General features: G+C 37.2%; 1 protein-coding gene across 1 annotated transcript in view; it reads right to left on the bottom strand.

The window, feature by feature from the left end:
- Positions 1–22,969, bottom strand: part of STK24 (serine/threonine kinase 24) — a 55,490-nt gene that overhangs the window by 11,876 nt on the left and 20,645 nt on the right. The window contains exons 3-5 of the mRNA XM_027880340.1: positions 4,290–4,346; positions 1,273–1,381; positions 989–1,146 (exon numbers count right to left, since the gene is read on the bottom strand). Coding sequence (XP_027736141.1) covers positions 989–1,146; positions 1,273–1,381; positions 4,290–4,346 — 324 coding nt within the window. The remainder of the gene's footprint in view (positions 1–988; positions 1,147–1,272; positions 1,382–4,289; positions 4,347–22,969) is intronic.

The raw sequence follows: 22,969 nt of genomic DNA on the forward strand, positions 1-22,969 counted from the left end.
AGAACATACAGAACGATTGCTAAAGACGGCTGATCTCAACACAAGTGGGGCTTGAGGGTGACCTGTGTTCCAGATACAGAACTGCACCAGTGGGTCATGGGGTTGGGCAAAGAGTCTTCCCTGACACTATCGGTGTCTTGCCGAGCTAGCCAGACCAGTGTGGGGAAGGAGAAGGGAAGGGCAGCAAAGAGCTGTGCATGTAGCTCAGCCTAATAGAAGTATAAAAAACAAGTAACCTACATAACAAATTTTAAAAAAAAGGAGTAGGCTTGAGCTGGCTTTAATGCACGTATTCCTTCCTGGCAACTAGAGACACGTGGTGCCATACTGGTGACAATATGGAGAACAGTAATAGTAATCACATTTCTATTGTGATCCAACTATATATTTCAGTTGATATATTGTGCTTGTGTTGTGATTTCAGTATGCTGATGACCACTCTGCTAAATCAAAATCCTGTGTATTAGATCAATTGAATATTAAACATTAAACCCTCCGTGTATGGCATATCTATAAGATCATGGTCAGGGTAGCATAGACCTATGCAGCATATTCTTCCCCAGATGAATGACAGCACTTTTAAATAACACTTTCACACCCACCAAATCCATATTCTTCAACAGTGTTGCTGACCACTTTTTTCTAAAAACAAGTAAAAGAATACTACGATTTTTTACATACTTGCTGTTTTCTACCTTTAAACAGCCAAAAATACTCATCAATAGGGTGGGATAAAAGGTGATGGGATGTACTCATCAATACCATATTATTTCTTGCCATCTAGATTGGCTTAATAAACTAGGAAACTTAAAGTTTGGATACAAATTAGGAAATCTTTTTCTCACCAACAGCTTTTAGCTGCTAGGTATCATCTAAACACACACTCACCTAGACACAGCCAAAGTGATTAGCTCCATTCTGAAGACCAACCTACGTAATTCAAGTTAGAAAAGGACGGGACTTTGGCTAATGCCTTGAAACACCTTACCTTTGAATCGTACGCCGATTGCTTTATTACTTCAGGTGCCATCCAAAATGGTGTTCCCACAAAGGTGTTCCTCTTTATCTGTGTATCCGTTAGTTGTCCTGCTACTCCAAAATCTGCTAGTTTTACTTCTCCTTGTTCAGACAGCAGTACATTAGCAGCTGGAATAAAGAAGAGGAAATAGCAGATATGAAGACACTTGATGCCATTTGACACTGCAAGGTTGTTCCTTTACATTGCATGAGCTGTTCTAATATTCTTTCAATACAGTTAAAAAAACAATTTACCTTTAATATCTCTGTGGATTTTCTTTTCTGAATGCAAGTAATCAAGTCCTTTGAGGATCTCCCTCAATATTGTAGCAATCTGGGTTTCATCAAGTGAGCCAGGTTCTAACTAGGAGATGGAAGGAATATGTAAATATATTTTAAAAAGGGAGAAACAGAACAGAAATAACACTGTGACTATAAAAAGAAATTACTCCTTTTGCGATCCCTCAAAGCTTCAGTTTGCTAACTTCACAATGTGAGACAAAACGGAATATTCTTTTTAAAAAATACACAGTTCTAAACTAAGTGGCCTGGTGAAAAAAAGGCAAAAAAAAATAATTTATCTAAAACATTTTTAGAAGTTTGTTACAGTTATTGCTTTGTGGTCAGGTCATGGATATAAACACTGCCTTTGAAAAGCATCTATATTGTAATCTGATTATTAACATTACACTGAACTTAGACATGCAACTCCACATCATCTATGCGGACCCAAACCACAAAGCCCAAGCAAGAAACTAAGGCATACAAGGTCCTACACCAATCACAGCCTATGACTACATACTGCGTTGGATTTTGTGCAACTCTCTAAAACACAACTCAAGCCAATAGGCTGACAGAACATTACATGTCTTAAAGTGTTACCTTTTTTCATATAAAATGAAAAGTACAAATCTGCTAATTGTTAGAATCAAATGCTCCAAGTAATTATTTTTTTAGAGGAAGCAGTAGTGGTAAATGATCACAGAGCTCTTTACATCTTATATAAATTCTAAAAGTGAGAATACCACTATCTCTAAACAGACAGAGGAAAGGTCACTACACTCAGAGAGGTTTTTTAACCAATAAGGGCATTTCAAGAGAGACACTGAAACTTTGTGTCCAACAATTATGATTGGAAATATTCCAGTGTTCTAGTTTACTCCACAATAGCAGTCACTGAAGCACAATCAAAAGGTTCTATCTCCAAAGCTTCATTCTGTGAGAAAGAAAGCGTTTCAGTTAAAAATTAAAAATCCCTCAAAAATCCTCATATATTACATAGGAACAGACATAATATTTCATTTTATATTTGCTTTATCTTTGTAGCTTTCATTATAATATTTTTTGCTTTTCCTTAGCTTTAATAATAAACACGATATTACCACTCCCTGAAATCCACTAAGACATTCTCAAAGCTTTGCTCCAGCCAGGCTGTGAGCACCACTTCAAGACTTGGTAACATGATACATCTAATGGGGGAAAACCTCTTATGTCAGATGTCAGCTCAACTTAGTGAGGAGGAATTTACTGAAAACATATTAAGTCTGAGAATACTGACACTTGTACCTCAGTCACAAACTTAAATCATACTCAAAGTTGAACAACGATGTACAAAGTTGCATGAAATGCAGTTCGTCCTGTGAGGCGTGATTTTCAAAACAGCCAGTGCATAATCAAGTACAGAAAACACCAAGCTAGAATGACATGTCTACACTCAGAACACGGAATCCAAGGTTCCCATTAATTCATGCCTTGAGTATTGAAACGTGGCAAAGTGTGCCACTTGTCCTACCAGATTCCAGTTGAGAACCATAACGTGCATGTTAGAATTAGGAAAACATGCAGCAGAACATAAATTGAAAATTAATGAAGAACACAAAAGGAGCTTAATATACACTTGGATGATGATTTCAGTTCTGTGTTGCAATTTCTTCAATAACATTTTAAAATGTAACCACAGACTTTGTACTATTTCTAGGCAACAAACTTAAGCACATGGTTATCACACAAGGGAAATGTGTGTGATGAAAAAAAAAAAGAGAAGAAAATATGGTAACATTTGTTTTTTTAATACTGCTCTTTATACCTATAGGAAGAGAGTAATAATTAATTTATAAAAGCAACCCCAGTTTCTAAACGCTTTTCTGTCAGGAAAAAGAAAAGCTATCACAACCATAAATAAACTTTCTTTATCATATCTTTATGGGAAACATTATGAATTTGTACACAACGACAGAATTCCTTCTGAAGGAACAGATATTCAGAATTCCTTCTGAAGGTAACAGATGTGGAAACTAAAGGTATAAATGGGTTTGAAAATGCACAACTGCAGGAAGTTCACATTTAATACCCCTCCTGTCTTCTGGGTGCAACCAGCAGAATCCCTACAGATTAGCCTCTTTCCTTTCACTCTTTCCTCAAGCAAAATTAGTTGCCCCATTTGACAACTGCAAACTATGCTACAGAGACATTCTGCCTCTATTGGTATAACAATTTTCACATAAACTTAAAACCTCCATTGTTATTTCTACTTTTTCAAATCCAGAATAAATATAAGATGATAGTGTGTGATTTGGGAGGGGGGGTTGGGTGTTGAGTTTTTTTCCGATAGCTAAAGTGAATGACAGCATCCTATCACAGAAAACACAATCTGCACTGAACCTTGAGAATTCTAATTCAAAACTGAGTACTCTGTCCCAGGTACAGAATGAAGCACTTTGCTTTTGTTAAATTTCATATGGTTTGTGATTGCCTCTGGTATATCCAAGGCTCTCTGTAAGGCCTCTCTACCCTCACTGGAGTCCACAGCTTCTCCTACTTGTTTGAAATACTTTTTTAATACCAGTCTAAACTCTATTTCTGTCTATTTAGACTTCAGAAAGACTTCAAACAGGGAACCTTTTGTATAATTGATTGGGGAAGCGGGTGGTGGGGATGATACATTAAAATGTATACACTAAGAAGAGTTGTGGTGGCAGAATTAAGAGAAACTATCTTCAGTCACTAGTGCTCTCTGGCTGGCTGAAGATTAGCACTCTAAGATGTTTATATCGTGCTTCCAATATTATGTTGCTTAGTTCCCTTCCATTTATATAAATAAGCAGTCATGCCTCATGGAAAATAATGTTTTTCTGGCATTGACAAATACTTTTCTCCTTTACTGAAAGGAAACATTGCCACAGCCAAATGACCTTTTATAGTTTCCAGAATTATAAGATAGGAAAATAATTATGTGAGGTAAAGTAATGAAAACTCATGCATTATTTACTTACTAGATCAAGGGCAGAGCCTCCACCCAGATATTCCATTATTATCCATAATTTTGTATCCTGCAAAACAAAAAAAACCGTAAAAATTTATATAAGTTTAAAAAAACCCCAGTAAGTTAATGGGACTTGCTCCATTCTTTTGCTGAACAAAGCATCTGTAGTTTTGAAACACCACTAACACTTAGCTGTTTCTCAAAAGTATCCAAAGTATCTTTGGATTATTTACTCAAGAGTGCATGCATCTCCATGCGTGTGTGTTTTCAATGTAACTCTCTTCCTCTAAATTAACAAGAGGAAAGGTACCTCCCATTTACCACTGTGTAAGAACACAGAAGCTCACTGCTCCCCAAGTAACTGATGCATACTTCATGTCACACCCGAACTCACTTCATGGTACCTCTTTTATACTGATACTAATACTACCAGAATATAGACAGTATCCAGGGAAGAAGAAACTTCTTTTCAATCCCTACCAAAGAGTCAAGTAGCAGAAGGAAACCTCTTGCCTTTATACTAACTAGATGTGTCCAAGCATTTTGAGCATATCGACTCCCAAAAGCCACCCCCCTCCTTATTCTTGTCACGTTCCTTTGTGCATTTTGCAAAAGTGTCTTCTGAGACAAGAGGCCACTTGATGAAAATGTAGGAGAATACATTTTCATTTTAAAAATCTGATTACAGACATTTCAAATAATAATTGTGTTATGTAAAGCATATTCCTTTCCTAAGAAAATGTCTTGATTTTGTTTATTATCTTTATTTGTACAGATACTCTATACTATTTTCTTTAACAAGTCAGATCCCAGTCTAGGTCAAATTTAATTTAGAATTTATTTTTCACATTTCTGCATTGCTTCATGGTCTTGATCAGTAATCTGTCTCTGTCCTAGCAAAGAATATCTGTAATTTTTCTCCACTAATGCTTATGCAGCTGATATTATGGTACAGAATTTTGAACAACTGTGCTCGAAAAACATGAAGTAGTAATTATGATTCTTTAAGCTGACTACAGCAATTTACTAGCTCCAGACAGTAAAATAAAAGCTAACAACGTCAAGCTACTATATTCCTAAAGGAAACCTTGGTACATAATATAGGACTATTTCACACGAGGTATACAACACACTATGCTAAGACAGAGACTGGACTCAATTGTATCTTTCCACTCTTTGCAGCATCCTATTCCCAAATACACTAAGAGAATCAGTTCATCTTTTCCTTGCAGTACCAGCCTTGATACACATAATAAAGCAAGGCCACAAATCTACCAGAAACATATTCCAATAAAATTTCCGCACAGAACGTACTGGGGTTTGGTTTAGTTTGTATCATAATCAGGTTATATTAAGCTTTGTTAGTTTTAACTCTGTGGTATGTACCAAACTTTCTCAAGACTTCTAGCATAAAAACATAGGTGTCTCTCAGAGCAAGGAGCACATAAATAGCAACAATATTCATATACTTTGTGCTACAGAATAAAACTTCATGTAAAAAGAACAGCTCACAGCCAAGGCAGCTAAGAGTCTGAATACTCATCTATAAATACAGACTAAAATTTTTAGAAAACTGATAAGTGTATTGTAGAGGGTAACTTCTAAATCCCCCGGGGGATTAAAATTTTAGCCCTCAGTACTCACTCAACCTTTTAAGTCATTATTACATCTGTGGTTCCACTACATCTGTCCCCTCTCTCATCTCAGAATGCATCTTCTGTAGGTAAATGCACATTTTTTCTTCCTCCAGTTATACATATTGTACTATTTCTAGGTAAGAGTCTGGATTGGGCTTCTTTATCATCCACTGTTTTTAACATACAGATTCAGGTAAAGTTAGATACCTTTCTTCAGGAATCAACTCATGTTACTTGACAAACACACAAACTTGTTAAAAACATTTTTAAAAGAGCATTTTTTAGGAAGAGTCATTAAAAACTATAATCTATCTCAATACCTACATCTTGATAATGCTTACTTTCTGCAGACACCATGGATATTTCAAGAACTGTAACTCATCTTGAGAGAGTCCCCTGCAGTACGGAAATACTTATTTTGCTGCTAAGAGTTTTTCAGATTTTGTCTGTTCCTTCAAGGCTCCAGGTCCTAACAGTTTCAGAACAGGAATGCTTCTGAGAAGTGTCTTATAGTAAGTCATTTCATCTTCCAAAATCTCACTAAATTTGATCAAAATTATATATATATGTATATTTTGCTTCAGTCTGATAAAATGTCTTTTAAAGCTGCCTGAAATTTCCTGACTATTCAAACTTCATGTGACTGCAAAATTTATATTTAATTTTAATAGTAATTTAAACACAAACATGTCAACTGTACCACTACCTTTTAGTTCACTGGAAATGCCTGAGTGGGAAAGAACAAGGTAGAACAAATAAACCCCACAACCCTCTCAAAAATAGGAAAAAAAAAACCAAACAAACAAATAGAAGAAAGAAAGAAAAACAAACCTCCACAGCCTCACCTAGAGATCAACAAGAGATGCATCTTCCCTTTCCTATTACCCCAATTACCTCACAGTTTTAATGAGCTAACAACTTGAAATAAAATATAGTTTCCAAAAACAGAAACTCTCCATAACACTACTAAATTCCCCAGCTGAAAATTAGAAATTAGAGGCAGAAAATAACTAACAAAAATATTTAAGGATGTAATTTTAATTACATAGTTACACAGTCATGTAACACAATTACACAACTACAAGTTATATTATTCACAGTCTTTTTAAATCATCATTTATCCTTTCAATTCTTTTTCTAGTTTGCTTAGTCTTTGCTCCTGAAACTTTCATCAACTGCTTCGGGCCACATGTCTGAATTTACAATACAAAAGCCATGAATCCAGTACACTTAGTAATTCTACATTTGAAAACAAGTGAAGTATGGAAATGCAGTTAAGAAACACACACACAGAGCTCTATCTATATTCCAGTGTGCAGCTAAGTAATGGCAATCTATTACAATCATGGCATCTGTAGTCCCAGATTCAAAGTGATTTTTAGTTCCCTATGGTTCCTCCGTGCCACAGAAATACTACTCAACTTTATTGATATTTTGGTTGGTTTTTTTTTTCAGTTTTCATCATTCATATGAAGTATCTGAACAGATGTCATTACTACGGTAGCAAACCTTACTATCACCTTTCACTAATTCTTGTAGGATTTTCTGAGGTTTTAGCTTTCTTCTTTAAAATCTGCATACATTACTTAACCAAAAGACACAAATAATTCATTTTGGTGAGACAGCTGCAACAAATTTTTTAATATATATTTCATCATTGAGATAACAACCTACATATACCGACTTTATGCCTGTGGTGGGTTGGATGCTAAGTATCTCCCAGAACAACTCAGTCATTCCCTTCCTCAGCTTGGACACAGGAGAGAGAACAGAGTGAAAGGCTCATGAGCTGAGGTAAGACAGGGAGAGATCACCAATTAACCTCATGGGCAAAGCAGACTCAATTTGAGGATATTAGTTTAATTTATTACCAGTTAAATCAGAGTAGGATAATGAGAAATCTTAAAACCGAAATCTTAACCCTTTCCCCTGCCCCCTTCTTCCTGGGCTTTCACTTCACTCACAATTTTCTCTACCTCTTCACTCCCTGAGGCACAGGGGGACAGGAAATGATCACTGCATTCATTTCATGACACGCTGTCTCTGCTGCTCCTTCCTCCTTTAGAGGGAGGACTCCTCACAATCATCCCCTGCTCCAGTGGAGTCCCTCTCACAGGAGACAGTCCTCTGCAAACTTTTCCAGCTTGAGTCCCTCTCATGTGCTGTAGCTCTTCACAAACTGCTCCAGTATGGGTCCCTTCTATCGGGAGCAGTCCTTCAGGAAAAGGCTGCTCCAACGTGGGTCCCCCCCAGGGTCACAAGTCCTGCCAGCAAACCCGTTCCAGTGCAGGCTCATCTCTCCATAGGGCCATGGGTCCTGCCAGGAGCCTGCTCCAGTGTGAGCTTCCCACACAGTCCCAGCCTCCTTCGGGCACATCCACCTGCTCTGGCATGGAGTTCTCCATGGGCTGCAGGCGGATTTCTGCTCCCTCATGGACTGCCACGGGCTGTAGGGGGACAACCTGACTCACTGTGATCTTCCCCACGGGTTGCAGTGGTATCTCTGCCCCAGCATCTGGAGCACCTCCTCCTCCTCCTTTTTCACTGACTTTGGGGTCTGCAGGGCTGTTGCTCCCACTTATTCTCGCTGCTCTCTCCAGCTGCAGCTGTGACCTTTTTTCCCCCTCTGCTTCTTAAATCTGCTTCCCAGAGGTGCTGCCACAGTCACTGGTGGGCTTGGCCTTGGCCAGCGATGGGTCTGTCTTGGAGCTGGCTGCCACTGACTCTATCAGACACAGGGAAAACTTCTGGCAGCTTCTCATAGAAGCCACCCTTGTGGGTTCCATGCTACCAAAATGTGGCCGTGCAAACCCAACATAATGCCTTGTATAAACAGCACAAGGCAAGTAGAGCGCTACTATCAATTGACTTTGGCATCACCACAGCAACAGGCCTCCTTCTTTCCTTCTTTTCTCAGTATCTCTGGCATGCTTCATATTCCCTAACACCTACTGTCACTTTCCTTTTTAAAGCTGCCCAAATTCTATTTTTGCCTGAACTTTTCACTTTCATCTGTATATATTTCCCACTTTTGCTCTCAAAAAGAACACCAAGCACTAAATTTTCTTCCATAGCCTAGATTAGTAATTATATATTACACATAATCACTTATATTTTGAAGAAGATACTACATTTATATACTGACACCAGCAACATTCAGTGCTCCATTTTAAGATTTGAAATAAGACCAGTTTTCTTCATTTAAGCATCAGCCACAACACAGCACTCAATTTTCTGCCAAATACAGTGAAGCCAGGTGAGTCATCAATCCAAATTTAGGATTATTATTTCTCTATAAACTTAAATGAGCACATTAATGAGGGCATGTGGAACACTGCCTTTTTCACAGTGAGAAAAAGAGTTGTTCCTCTGATGCCATGAAACTGAGATAACTAACAGCTTTGAAATCTAAAAGAAGTTCTGTTACAAAAAGGCAGTTTCTGTAAATTCCTTCCAAAGTATGGTTGCTCTTCTTGAGGTCTGACTTCTGATTTTAACTCTGGAACCACCCAAAAAAACCTTACAATAGCAGTTTTATCTCTAATGAAGTTTCCTCCATTATACCATGAAAGTACTTGCAAAATAAGTGCAGCTACAGCCCGTAAAGAATTTCTAATATGTAAAAACCAAAGACTATACACTGAAAAAAAAGGCCATGTACAAAAAAAAAACTCCTATAGAATCTCAAAGGCTCATTTTAACTGAAATCAGAAAAATATAGAAGACATACAGAAATAAGTAATCAAGATCAAAATATTCGTTTTTAAGTCCTTATGAAGTTTAAAAAAAAATCTGAATAAACATTAGAGATACTTGGTATTTGTTTTTCTTCTACATGAAGAACATCCACATTTTTTAGGACTGTGATATTATACAGGAGAGACTGACCTAAAGCAATCAAGAAGTATGTATTGATGACAATGTTTCTAAATTGTTTCTTTAGGAAAGAAGCAATTGCAGAGGAAAATATAACAGAATTATAAAAGAGAAGGACCAGAAGGACTTGGAAGTAAGCGCACTGAGTGATCTGTGCAATTTGAAAACATCAGTACAACATGAGCATATGGTTGCTCCTAATTATCTGCCACCTATTGTGAGAAAGAGAATTTCCCATCTTAAATCTGTTGTGAGAAAAGGTGTTTCTCACCTTAAATTTATGGTACACAGTTACCAGCAGAACAGAAGATATTTATAAACATGCATAAAAAGCTCCATAAATAGTTATGGAGACAAGCCATGTCGAAATGCCACTTAGAATCTATATTTACTAGCATTTTAAATTACACAAACAAGCTAGAAATTATGTATTTGACTGAAATAACGCAACAGATTTGCTAATCAAAATAAAGAACTAGCTTAAGTTGATCTATATACTGAAAGTTTTACTATCACTGGATTAGCAGAAAAACCTGGAGTACTGAAAAAGAGAAACAGAATACCTTGGACAGAACCTCAAACTACTCTGAAAAGAACAAACTAGCTCCAAAACTGAAATGCATTGCATAACATGATGTGTGATACTTTGTTTAATAAACATCTCAGTTATGCCAAAGTAATAAGGGCAAGGAGCAGGGTCTTATATTTCAATACCAGTATAAATTTAGTATTAATTAATAATTCTCCAGTGTAATACCAGATCAAAAGAACGTTGAGATATGCAATGTACACAACAGTGTAACCTCTATAAATTGCATTCCTCCTACAGGCTGGTACCACCACTTGTGGAGATTTTTCTGTTAATGTCATACATAAATACATGGAGAACTTTGACAACTTCAGCAACCAGAAGCTTCTTAATTACTTGCATACTGATTCTCAGATGCCCGACTTCAAGAACATGACGCAGACATCATGGAACTTGTCTTCCATATCTCCTTTAAGTCACCCTGCCAACTCATTCCCTCTGTTTTGGACAGGAAGAAGAAGTTTCTTCAGGCTTTATTCATCCTTGTGTTTTGAATCATGCATTTGAAGCCCCTGCTGCTCGACAAAGCCACCAGGTGGCAGAAACACGTAATGCCAAAGATGCTTTTCACCCACCCCACACTCCCCAGAAAAGAAGGGCCAGCCCCAAAATAAGCCGTGCAACCCACTGAAGACAGAAACACAAAACCACATTTCAAATGAATCTCAAAAACATTCATTTCCCCAATACCCTTCATAAAGAGAGGAAGTAATGATTAACCAAAGAGAAACACACCTTAAGGAATATGATTGCTCATATATCCAAATTTTTCAGAATACCTTCCTCTCCTCCAACATTAAGCTCAGCTTCAGGCACTATCTTATTCATTCACCATCTCCATCTAACACCAAGTAACCACAGTAAACCTGCTTCCTTATCAAGGACAGAGAACAGGCACACCCTGGCATTTGAGCTCTCATTATTTATTAACACACACGGACACTAGTGAGATTATATGCAGATACAGATCAATCAGAAAAAAATTAAGTTTTGTATGATGCCATAAATGATGCATTCAGGCAGCGACAGGAAATGGCATTTATGCACTTGTGGTTCCTGCTCCCAAACCTTCCCACAACACCACTAAAGGTCATCAACTGTATTAAATCTGAAAACATGTATCAATAAGTATCAAGACCTCTAAAATATTTTAAATATCTTTTCTCTGGAGCTTATCCTATCATAACAAATCATACACAAGAAAGTAATTATTTTAGGCTTAAGAGAGAAGACACCTATGAGTTGATGCACAGCCATCAGATCCTTGAAATTAATCTGGATTTGCAAACTTTCCAATAGTTCGATTTCTAGACTTAGAGATTAGTATTAGAACAGATACCAACTGGCAATATTGAGCTCTTTAACAATACAAGGTAACTACTACTGCTATTCAGGAAATATATGGTTTTGCCAAGGAATACATACAGATCTACCGCAGGGCCTCAAGTCTTGTCATTTTTTTGACTAGTTATAAATACTGCCTATATATATTACTGGTTCAATTTAAATCTAATCAGAACTACACTCCATATGTTAACAGCACAGAATGAATCGCGTATCGCTATCTGCTCCCGTTCCACTCTTTCCAGCATGCCGTCCCTGTACAGAGAAGGTAAGCAATGCACACCTGAACTTCAAACAGCCTACCCAGCTGCCAGGTGGATTGCTCAATGCCATATAATAACTCTTTTTACAGACAGCAAGGACGTGACAAAGGACAGAACCACTGATAGCAGAAGTAATTTATTTACATTCAGTTTCTCCAAAATTTAAACACTATGGGTACAAAACTCTATTACTGTAAGTAGTAAATCAAGCCCTTTCCACTGCAAATGGACAAACTGATCCTATCACTCCGAAACTGGGGTCCTGTGACTGCTTAACAGCTATCAAGAAAGGCTACAATGTTTTCACAAGCTTTTGGAGCTGTCTTCACAGAAGACAAAGTCAGAAAAAAAAATCCATTGGTGCAAACTCATACCACCTTTCTAAGATGGTATAGCTTGTTCTTGAAGGCAATCTCACTAAGTACTATAACTTTTTGTCCATATCTGAAAGAACGGGACATTTTCCAGCCTCATTAACAACAAATAAGAATAACAGGATTATTCCAATACTTTCTAGTAAGCATATTGAGTTCCACAGGGCACCTAATCCTTCACTTGAACTTCTCTTTCACAATCTATTCATCTGCTAATGTTCTCCATCTAGTTCCTCCTACAACTACAATGCAAAAATGTGTAGACTGGTGTATTGTTTTAGAAAGGAGAAAGCTATTTGCTTATGTCATTACAGATTTCATTAAATAAAACCAAACTGTAGTATTTTTCTAAAGACACTTATTTCAAAGTACCTGAAAGTCAGATGGCATGGAAAGACAACTTGATTTCAAAGAACAAGAGAAACTATTCTATGAGATAACAACACTACAAAGTACCCAGGTTTCCTTAGCCACCAAAGACATCATCTGGCTAAACTGTCCTCTCCCTCCCCCTCCCCATCCTGTCACAACAGTCCATGTTTTAGAGCAGAGTCTTCAAGTACTGTCCCGTTTTCTTTAAAAAGTGCAAAAGTACTGAAACACCAACAGATGCAATGAATGAGCCATCTTCAAACTTGTAATTTAATTACTGCTTTGGTGTTTTGAAGTATAAAAGGAGCAGAAGCAGATGTTACAATATACAGATTAGGATAAACTATTCATCAAGAAGGTATGACTAAAAGTCTAGCCATGCTGAAGTAGGTCACCTTGTATGCCACTAAAGAAAAAAGTCAAAACAGATTTTGCTTCCTAAATGAATGAGTTCTACTGTCAATTTGAAAGGCTCCAAAGAGAAAGAATATTGCTTTGAGTATCAGTTCCCTCAGCTAAAAACTGACTAAGCAATAACTACATTTACCTTTGAAAGGAATTCTTTAAGTATTTCATGAATTGCAGAGCCTCCAAATAATAAAATGCTTCCTGCCTATAGCTAGCATAACACTCATTTTACCAGAACAGATGTCCATTATTAGATACTTTATTTTAGACTAGAAAGCAGTCTAGCAATTCTCAGCCCTGTTTCTACCGTTCCTTGCTGAATTTCTAGACAAACAGGCATAAGACCAAATTTATTTAAAAATACCCACAATACCCCCCCTCCAAAAAAACTCAACCAACCAAACAAAAAACCCCACAAAAAAAAACCAAACTCAAACAAAACCACCCCCACTTTCACTGACACTGAAAGACAGCTCTAGTGAAGGAAATAAAAGGTGCCTTTATTTCCTTTTTGTCTGCTCACAGAGGAGGGTAATCCATTAATAAAGAAAATTACATTTTTAAAGCTACATTTGTAATATAGCTTGTCTTAAAGGAAGACAATGAACCTGGTAATATTTACACAAGTTTCAGTGCTCTACTGCTCATTTTTGGCACGTTCAGTAATTCCTTGCAGAGATAAAGAAGTGTTAGAATAATTCCCAGAAAAAGATTTGCAGTTTTCAGAAAGTTCCCTTCTCTGAATTTGAATATTTGTTCTGCCTCTTTGAACAGCAGAAGAAGGAGTATGGAAATAAGACACTGGGAAAAATTATATATTGGGAAAAAAATCCAAATTCCTAGAGTTAAACAACAAATGAAGTGTAAAAGATCACAAAATAAAATTTTCCAGTGAAGCTAAGGAAACTGACTACTGCAAAAGAATCAGAGACTCATTTGGGGAATAAAGAAACCAAACACGAAAACAAACTAAAAAAATAACCCCCAACATATGAAAAACCACAACCAGGCTTTTGAACAGAGTCAAGCAAAACCCAAGCTAATTTATTTTATCAGACCTGTAAACGTTTTAAATTTGGATGATCCCTAAGTTATTCATAATATCCATAGGCAAATCTCTTCCAAAGACATATAAGTGTAAAATTAGGCACGATATTATTTTATAGGACAATCCACTTCTTGTGTACCTCAATATATTTCAGTTACAATCTACAGAACCTTTGTATTTATGTAGTGGAGCCCAGTAAGAATGGCTAGATGTCAGATACTAGAAGTGCTTTACATAGTCAAAAATCTCTTACTTAGGTTTAAAGAAGTCAAACTAACAGCTAAATAATATATTCCCATCAGAAATTATAAAAACAAGGCAAAACTTTATAGGACTTACTAACAGATAAAGCTTAAATGGTCTGAGAGCCAACTGTGCAACTATGCTCTCCAAAACCACACCCTTAGAAAAAAATAAATAGTATCTATTCAGCAAACATATAACTCATATTAACTAATGGCCTACTACATGTCCAAATATTCCCCTTAAAAGAAGGAAAAAGAAAAAAACCAATACAACAAAAACCCAAGTAAATTCTTCCTCATAATTCCAGTCATATTCTTAGTGGGCTTCATATAATGCTTATTGGAGTAAGAACATGAAAAGAAAGATCTAGAGCTGAGAGCTAAAATTAGGTGGAGAAGAGGTGAAAACCACCCCTGAAAAGTCCACTTTTAGATTAAAAAAAAAAAAATTATAAAAGCTACCATGGGAATTTTGTGTTTAAATTTCTGATGTTAAAGTAAATTTCTGTTTATTTTAAATTGCTTAAATTATTATTCCATAGGTATTTGGAAGACATAAACTGTGCTGCATCTAGGTAGCATCTCTAATGAGGAAAAAAGTGTTCCAAGGACACATTTTCCCCCAGGAAAATGAAAAGCAATAATTTATTTCTACAGAACTTTTTAAATAATGCTCACAAGAAATTCAAACACAAAAATATTTCAGTGGAAATCATCTAGACATAAAGGAATCATTCAGAAATCTATTAAAAAGAAAAGTTTGTAAAACCATGTAGAATGAGCAGGGTTTGGTTTTGGTTGTCTTTTTTTGGGTTTGCTTCCTTTTTTTCCCCCTGACTTTAACCTTAAGGATCATGAACTAAAAAAAGCTCAAGTTTGAACCTCATCCAAAACATTAAAATAAAAATATAAGGGAAGGAGGGAAGCACAAGTCTGAGTACAAACTCAAGAGGTTTAAAATGTCTTTTTCCCTTCCACTGGGGACATATTCTTAAGCAAGTGGACAAGGATGACTGACAGCAATGGACATCTCTGTGAATCTTACAGGGGCTGCAAGCAGCTGATAAGGCCCCATAAAGTTCTGAAAAAATTTTCACGAAGGAGCCATGAATGATGGTAATGCTGTAGTAAAGAATATTACCACACTGGGGTGCAGGACTGATAAGTGTTTTGTCTAGGGAGCATTTCTGAGGCGCTTACCTCCTTTGAAGTCTCTTGGCGTCAGGATGAATGCTAGCTGTCCTCGGGCTGCCATCCCTTTGAGGGGAGATACAGATGAGCCCAAAGGTTCTCTTCTAAACACAAGTCCTTACTGCAAGCTGGCCAAAAGGTCCCTGCAATCAAAGAAATCATTGTGGTTTTGCATGTGGCGCATTTATGTCCTTTAATCAAGGTTTGTCAGCCATCTAACATGTTCAACCACAAAGGAAAAAAAAAAAAAAGGCATCTGCCAGGCAGCCAAGGCAGAACAGAAACTAAGGAAAGAGAAGAACTGTTCATTCAAGTTTGGACACTATGAACTCCAGGAAAAACAGAGGTAACATGATTTTTCAAACTAAGCAGGACCGCCTCAGTATACTGTATCTAACGCATATATATATGTATAAAGAAGCTGTTTGCCTTTGGAATCATTTTCCAATGCTCTGAAACTGCTGCCTTCATCAGATCTCAAGAAGAAAATATCACATTTTCAGTTTCAGATATACAGTCTAACCAGTGTGTTCTACAATTTAATGCAGCAGACACTCGTCAACAATTACCTCTTGCAATTACCACAGCAGTATACAATTAATCCTTAAATGCACCATTTTTTTTCCACAAGCTATTTGTAACAGAGCTTGCAGAACCACTTGCCAGGAATAAAAACAACAACAAATGTTCTGTCATGGTACTGACAAAAGATTCCTTCCGCAGAGCATTTAGCAGACTTTCGTGTTTGCATGCCAACATGCTAAAGCTACAAGCTCCATGTTTTCCCCTGTGTGAGTCATCTATAACAGCGTCCATATTCACGGCTTCTTTGGCACATTTCCTGGGCACATGCCCTTCAACCACAGAAATGATTCTTTAAAGCCCAGCTGTCACAAGCCTAGGCATGTCATATTAAAGCACATGATTTCCCAGAGTTGCAAACTAACGGGCGATCTGGGTTTATAACTCTTCTACCAAAGTATATTACAATAAAACCAAACAGATTTGTATTTCTTGTAGTGGCTGCAAAAGCAGCCCTAGCTAGTAAATACAAGACTTACACAACAAAAGAATAGTACACATTTCACTTCATAAAGGAGTGGGTAACCACTTCTTCAAAACACTAAGTGTACACAAGCCCATATTCTTTCTCTTCCCACCTGCCTACAGCCATTTTCCATTATCTTGCTTCAAAAAACACCGGTGGGAGAGTGAAAAAATACAGTCCCTTACAGCCATTATCCCTTTAACTGTTATATTTTTGATTACTCAGTGGGGCTGACAACAGTCATTCTTCCATTCCCATCCCTGTCTACCAGGCAAATAACTACTTCATAACCACATCTATTGAACCACTGCCTTATGGGGGAAAAAAACTAAGTGCAATCTGTGGCAGAATTCCCAGGAAGTCCATTTATAGAGGTACAGAAAGATTAATGAGTGACTTATGGGGTTTTATGAGAATCCCAACATTCCATCAACTCACCTCTTACGAATAGTCACTGAGAAGGCAAGAAATACATGCAATGTAACCCATAATCGAAGCTCCCTACGGAACTGCATTTTACTGAGTTATACATCAAATGATTATTAATGAACTGTACAAGGTCACAACATGGGAAACTGGAAGCAAAAGCAAATAATCAGAAGCAAAAGTAAATCAGTATTAGTTCACAGAATTCTTTATTTCAGATGAACTGCACCACACCTAAAGCAAAACTAACAAATTAACCTTGCAAATTAATTCCCCCCCCCTCCCCAAAATGTCACCCTACACCTAGGTATCTCAAACCTTTTTCACTAGAATTGAATTCAGTTCAATTGAAATACTGAGTTCACCTCAATAGTGCTCAGTGTGTTTATGAATTACTCCCCTCTCTATACCAGAAACAAAGTTCCAACAGCAAATCCAAGGCACAGGAACCCCTTCACTTCCATTGTCCTAAAATACAATTGCTCTAATGCTTACATCTGTTCCTGTTTACACATTACATCAAATTAAATTCAAAATGAAAGGTACAACTCAAATTTATGTCTTAGTAGAAGTATCATTCCACCAATTGGTTTAATCCTTTTTTTACCACTTACCACAACTTCCAAGATCTTTTGCACTCCTGCTCTGCAGCCTATAAAGCATTAAGCCTATAAAGCATTAATCCTCTTTTCCCACCCCTTTTGCATTCACAATGCTATTAAATTCCACTATTCCCTTTACAGAACACTCATAGGTCAAACATTCTTCCAAACTTTTACTACTAATGAAGTTGTACAAATCAACCCTAGACTATCTCAGGATTTTCAACTCATACTTCTGTTAAGCTCATCATTTCAGTCTCTGTAAAACACATACTTTTTCTGCAAATCCTTCATTATTTTCCACTTTTTCTCTTTACAACTCTTACCCGGACCTCTCATTATAGGTAAAAACAACCTATTCACATAACTTATTTCCATTCAACTTTCTCCTCTATGCTCTTCTTTCTTACAAGTTGCAGTTTCAAGGAACTGTTGAAGAGAGCGGAGAGGGAGAAAACCTCAGCACCTCCAGATGATTATTTTTATCCTAACTGTTACACAAGAGCTTAAAATTTTATAGTATAATGAAAACTAGACTGAAAGAACCTCAAGAATTTGTTTGAAAACACTGGCTTCTGAATACAAGAAACACAACGTTTTAGAACTAATACAGTCCATAAACCCATACACTGTGAAACTTCCCTTTTGAAGTTCAGTATTTCTGAGTCTAACCAACTTTTTTCAAAATAACAGTTCCTGAAAGTTCTACATTTAACCATTTCAAAATGCGTACTAACATGCTCTTCAACACACCATAATATTCCCTTATGCATGTAAACAACGTGATTCTCCTGCTTTCATACAACTATCTTCATACAGAGATTTAGAATAATTAATTTGACCCAAAGAACTGTATAAATGCCGAAGAATACTTAAGCAAAAGAAAGGTAACTGAGCAATAAAACTACCTCATGTTCACATCAAAGAAATGACACAAACACAGTAACTATATAACCACGTAAGAGCACCAGATTATGACAGGGGTAGGTAAAGAAGTTTCCAAGCAAAATGGCAAATGTTTTAGAGGTTCATGAGAACACCAGATCAACAGACTGGCAGCCATTTGATGGTGCAGTAAAATCACATCTTAGCTGAAAAGCCTTGTGCTGGGAAATCTAATCTGCAACAAAATGGGGAACCAGCCACAGAACTAAAAAATGCACCTAAACCTGGGCACAAATATGCTCTCTTTTTTCAGCACTACTGTTGGCTAATCAAAGAAGATTCATGAACAGTGATTCAGTAGTGTGCTCCCTTAAAAGCAAAGACCAGTCTGCACCATCAACATACAATCCTCCCATCCTTAAAAAAAAATAAAAACAATAAAAATACAAATAAAAAAATTGTGAGCTGAACCATTTCACTGAAAGTTCACAAATGGGACCTGTAGCCAGTTGCAAGGCACAGCTGGATTTCCCCTTTGCAGCAGCAGAAAAAAGCTTGCACCTAGATGCCATATTAATACTCCCTTTTCAGATATCTCAGGCCTGCAGCAACAACTGCAGCAGTTAACACACAAGATACAGAAGGACATTTGACATAAACAAGATTACATACTATTAAAAAGCAATGCTATGTCCTCCTGATCCATATGGCCAAACTAAATACAACACCTCATGTTTCAGCTAATCTAGAAGCAAGTTGTGCTCCTTTTTTCTCCCCCTAGTTTTAGGCCAACTGACTCTACCATTTTTTTTTAATTATATTTTCATACCAGAACTAGCAATTCCAAAGCCATGGGTTGGAACTGGCTCATCTGTTAGTGTTTGGGGTTTGGTCTTTTCAAGAGCCAGGTTATTTTTGGAAGGAACAGAAGACATTGAGGAAGCTTGTTTCCCAGGTGAACCAAGTCATTATGCAATCAACAGATCCCACACAAGTAAAATGGCAGGAATATGAAAGCAGGGTGGGGAACAAGATAGTGCTGCTGCCTATTTTTCACACGTGTTAGATCTGCCTAAAGACAGCTACCAAGATGTGAAATTATGCGCAGAGTATTTCATACCATACAGAATTCAGCAATCAGGGCACAGAGGCAGCTTTTAAGGCCATCACAAGCAGCACAACACAAACACGTTACTTTCAAGAACTGATACTTTACATTAAGCTTTCTAAATCTGGATTTAAAATAAGATCAGAATGACACAATACAGTTAAGTATTTAAACATTATTCAAACATAATTAGTACAAACTCTCAGTTTTCTTTGAGATATACTAGTGATGCTTCCCAACCCTGATACACTTGTACAGTAAGAATTATTTAGCCATAAAAGAGTGAAAGCACAGAACTAATTATACTGACAAACAGGAAAATTCTTGAAGCCACCTTTGTTTAGCAGATAGATTTTTCAACAGATGTGGAAAATAGCACAATATGATGTAGATTCCAGAAAATGATAATAAACCTTTGGATGCTAAAGGAAAGTAGTAGAATGACAAGTTTCTAAAGTCACGATTCAAAACAGTATCTTTGAATAAAGACAATGCAAAAAGGGACTTTTTTCTCAGTTAAGAGCACAGCAAATGACAACAGGGAAAGACAGAAGTAGTAAAGACTACAGGCCACAGAGATTCAGAGTTTCAAGGTAACAACTGGAAATAAGAATGGACTAAATTACTTTAAATGCGAAAACAGGGCCTCACAGCAAGACCACACATGCTAGAAAGAGAGTTTATGGATTCTTTGGCACCCTTTTATCTTAGTCTTATTACGGCCATTAGGAGCTGTATCAATTAAAACCTACTCATTCTTTCAACCAGTAAACTGACTAGATCTGACAGCCTATCAGAACCATTACACAATCCTTTTTGCTACCTCCTTCTGGGCTGTCCAGCCAGATGTCACGTCCACATTTACTACAGACAAAAGAAGGCAACACCCATGCAACTTCTCTTAAAGCTATTGCTGCCTAGTGAGAACAGAGGGAGTTACCAACGGCTTCAGAAGAAAAGCAAGCATACCAGAAAAGGGACTGGCTCACAGGAACCTGAGCTTCATTTTGTTCTTCTGTCATTGCCACAATAACAGAGAATCTGCACTCCCAGCTTTCCTGTCATTTCAGCTGCAGGACTTCCAAGAGGATAAAACAATTCCACCTGGCTTTGGTCAGGAGAACAGAGAAGCCAAAACTCCTCACAAAATGTGATGATGACAACATGGATGCAATTGTAGCAGGCAAAATGAGAGATAGTCACATCTTTTTTTTCAATGAGTTCAGAGAAGGGCAACCAAGCTGGTGAAGGGACTGGAGCACAAGTCTGACGAGGAGTGGTTGAGGGAGCTGGGGCTGTTTAGCCTAGAGAAGAGGAGGTCCAGCACTGATCATATCACTCTCTACAACTACTTGAAAGGAGAGTGTGGTGAGGTGGAGGTCAGCCTCTTCTCCCAGGTAAAAAGAGACAAGACAAGAGGGAACAGCTTCAAGTTGCACCAAAGGAGTTTTATATTAGATACTAGGAAAAATTTCTTCATGGAAAGGGTTGTAAAGCACTGGAATAGAGAGCCCAAGGAAGTGGTAGACTCTCCATTCCTGGAAGTATTCAAAAAACATGAGGACAGGGTTTCATGGTGAACATGGTGGTGGTGTTAGGCTGATGGTTGGACTTCATCTTAAAAGGTCTTTTCCAACCTTAACAATCCTGTGATTCTATGATTCTAACCTCCATTCAAAGTTCAAGGACTGTGGTTTGCAGAAGTCTGCAAGAGCACTAGCTGCTGTTATAGAGCTGACCACACAGCATAAACAATGGAAGATTAAGAAACTACTCCCACATTCACTCCTTCCTTTGTTGAGGTAGCAGCCCCTGTTGCAGGGCATTCAACAGTCCTAATGGCAGAAATCTCCATTCCACCCTAATAAGCATGATGAAACCTGCCAAAAGCTGCCTGCTAGATCAAATGACAACAGAATGCACCAAGTCCATTAACTTCCGGCTGACCCACAGCATACATTTAAGGTCACATCAGTTCAGAGATGCTCATAAATGTTAAAGTAAACCAGTTAAACCTGTAAAGTAAAAGAACATCAAATTAAAACTTACTGAAGTCACACATAAACACCCACAAAGTTACCTAGATTGCTGAGGCAAGATTATTCAACATACATTAATGTTCTTAAGTCTCCGAAAGTGTACAAGCTTAGGCTTCTTTCAATTCAGCAAACACTGATCTTAAAAAAAAAAATAGCTAGTACCATAAAACCCACCTTATACAAGCTTTTCCAATATTTAAACTATCTTTCCTTTAAAACAGTGTGTGTGGTTATCAGATGAAATTTGCTTATCTTGACCACTCAGCAAATACGTCCTGTCATATTTTGGCATAACAGATTAGAAAGCACTAAACTATCAGCACTTAAACACAGAAAAGCTTTAATATATACACACTGAGTCACTTCCAACCTTCTCTTCAGAAAAACAAAATAAAGCCTGAACTTCAGTAATCCTCTGGAACACAGGCTTTCCAAACCTCAAGCTGTTCCTGAAGCTCTTTACTGACTGCACTGCAGTTTTCCAGCCACACTGTGAACTGGCCATATCATTCCAAGAACGGTCTCACTAAATGCTGTGTATACCACAGCCCTAACCAATACAAGATTTGCTTTGGCTCAGTCACTGCACTACTTACCAACCTCACATTCATTCGATTACCTAAAACTATAGACTCCTTTCAGAAACACAGCTTTTCATAATGAAATATTTCTGTCTGAAGTTCAGTTGCCAGAACTCAGCCTTCTACAGAGCTCAGTTAATCAAACTTCATAAAACTGTTTCTTTTCATGAGGGTACACTGTCACTCCCAAAATTTAACTAGAGGCTATTTTCTGTTTTCTTGCTGTCTATACAAACATCAGTTTGACTTACATCAGTAGGTATATTATATCCTAGACATGAGATAAAAACCATATGAGGTTTTGTTTGTACCAAAGCCTTAAATTAAAATTACCAGCAGCTATCCTCTATGACCTTTACCAGCATTGCTGCTTCTTATAAACTACTTTTTTTAAGAATTCTTAAAATAATTTTATAGAACAGGAAGTTGTCTGTGTGAAAGAAGGGTGGAAATAAACTAGAAGCCTTGTTCTACTTTGGTCAAAAAATTTAAACAGTTCAAAAGGGAGCATCTCAAAAGCTCCAAAGAGTGCTAGAAACATACATTTGCAAGATAAAGAAACGCAAGCTTAGACAGTAATATTTTTTAAAATACATCCTACAAGACTAGTTCAATACCAGTTTGATATCACTTGTACCTAGTTACACACTGGAT

Source organism: Empidonax traillii, unplaced genomic scaffold (genome assembly GCF_003031625.1).
Source record: "Empidonax traillii isolate 1590-97213 ecotype Southwest subspecies unplaced genomic scaffold, ASM303162v1 scaffold68:size1967880, whole genome shotgun sequence".
NCBI lineage: Eukaryota > Metazoa > Chordata > Aves > Passeriformes > Tyrannidae > Empidonax > Empidonax traillii.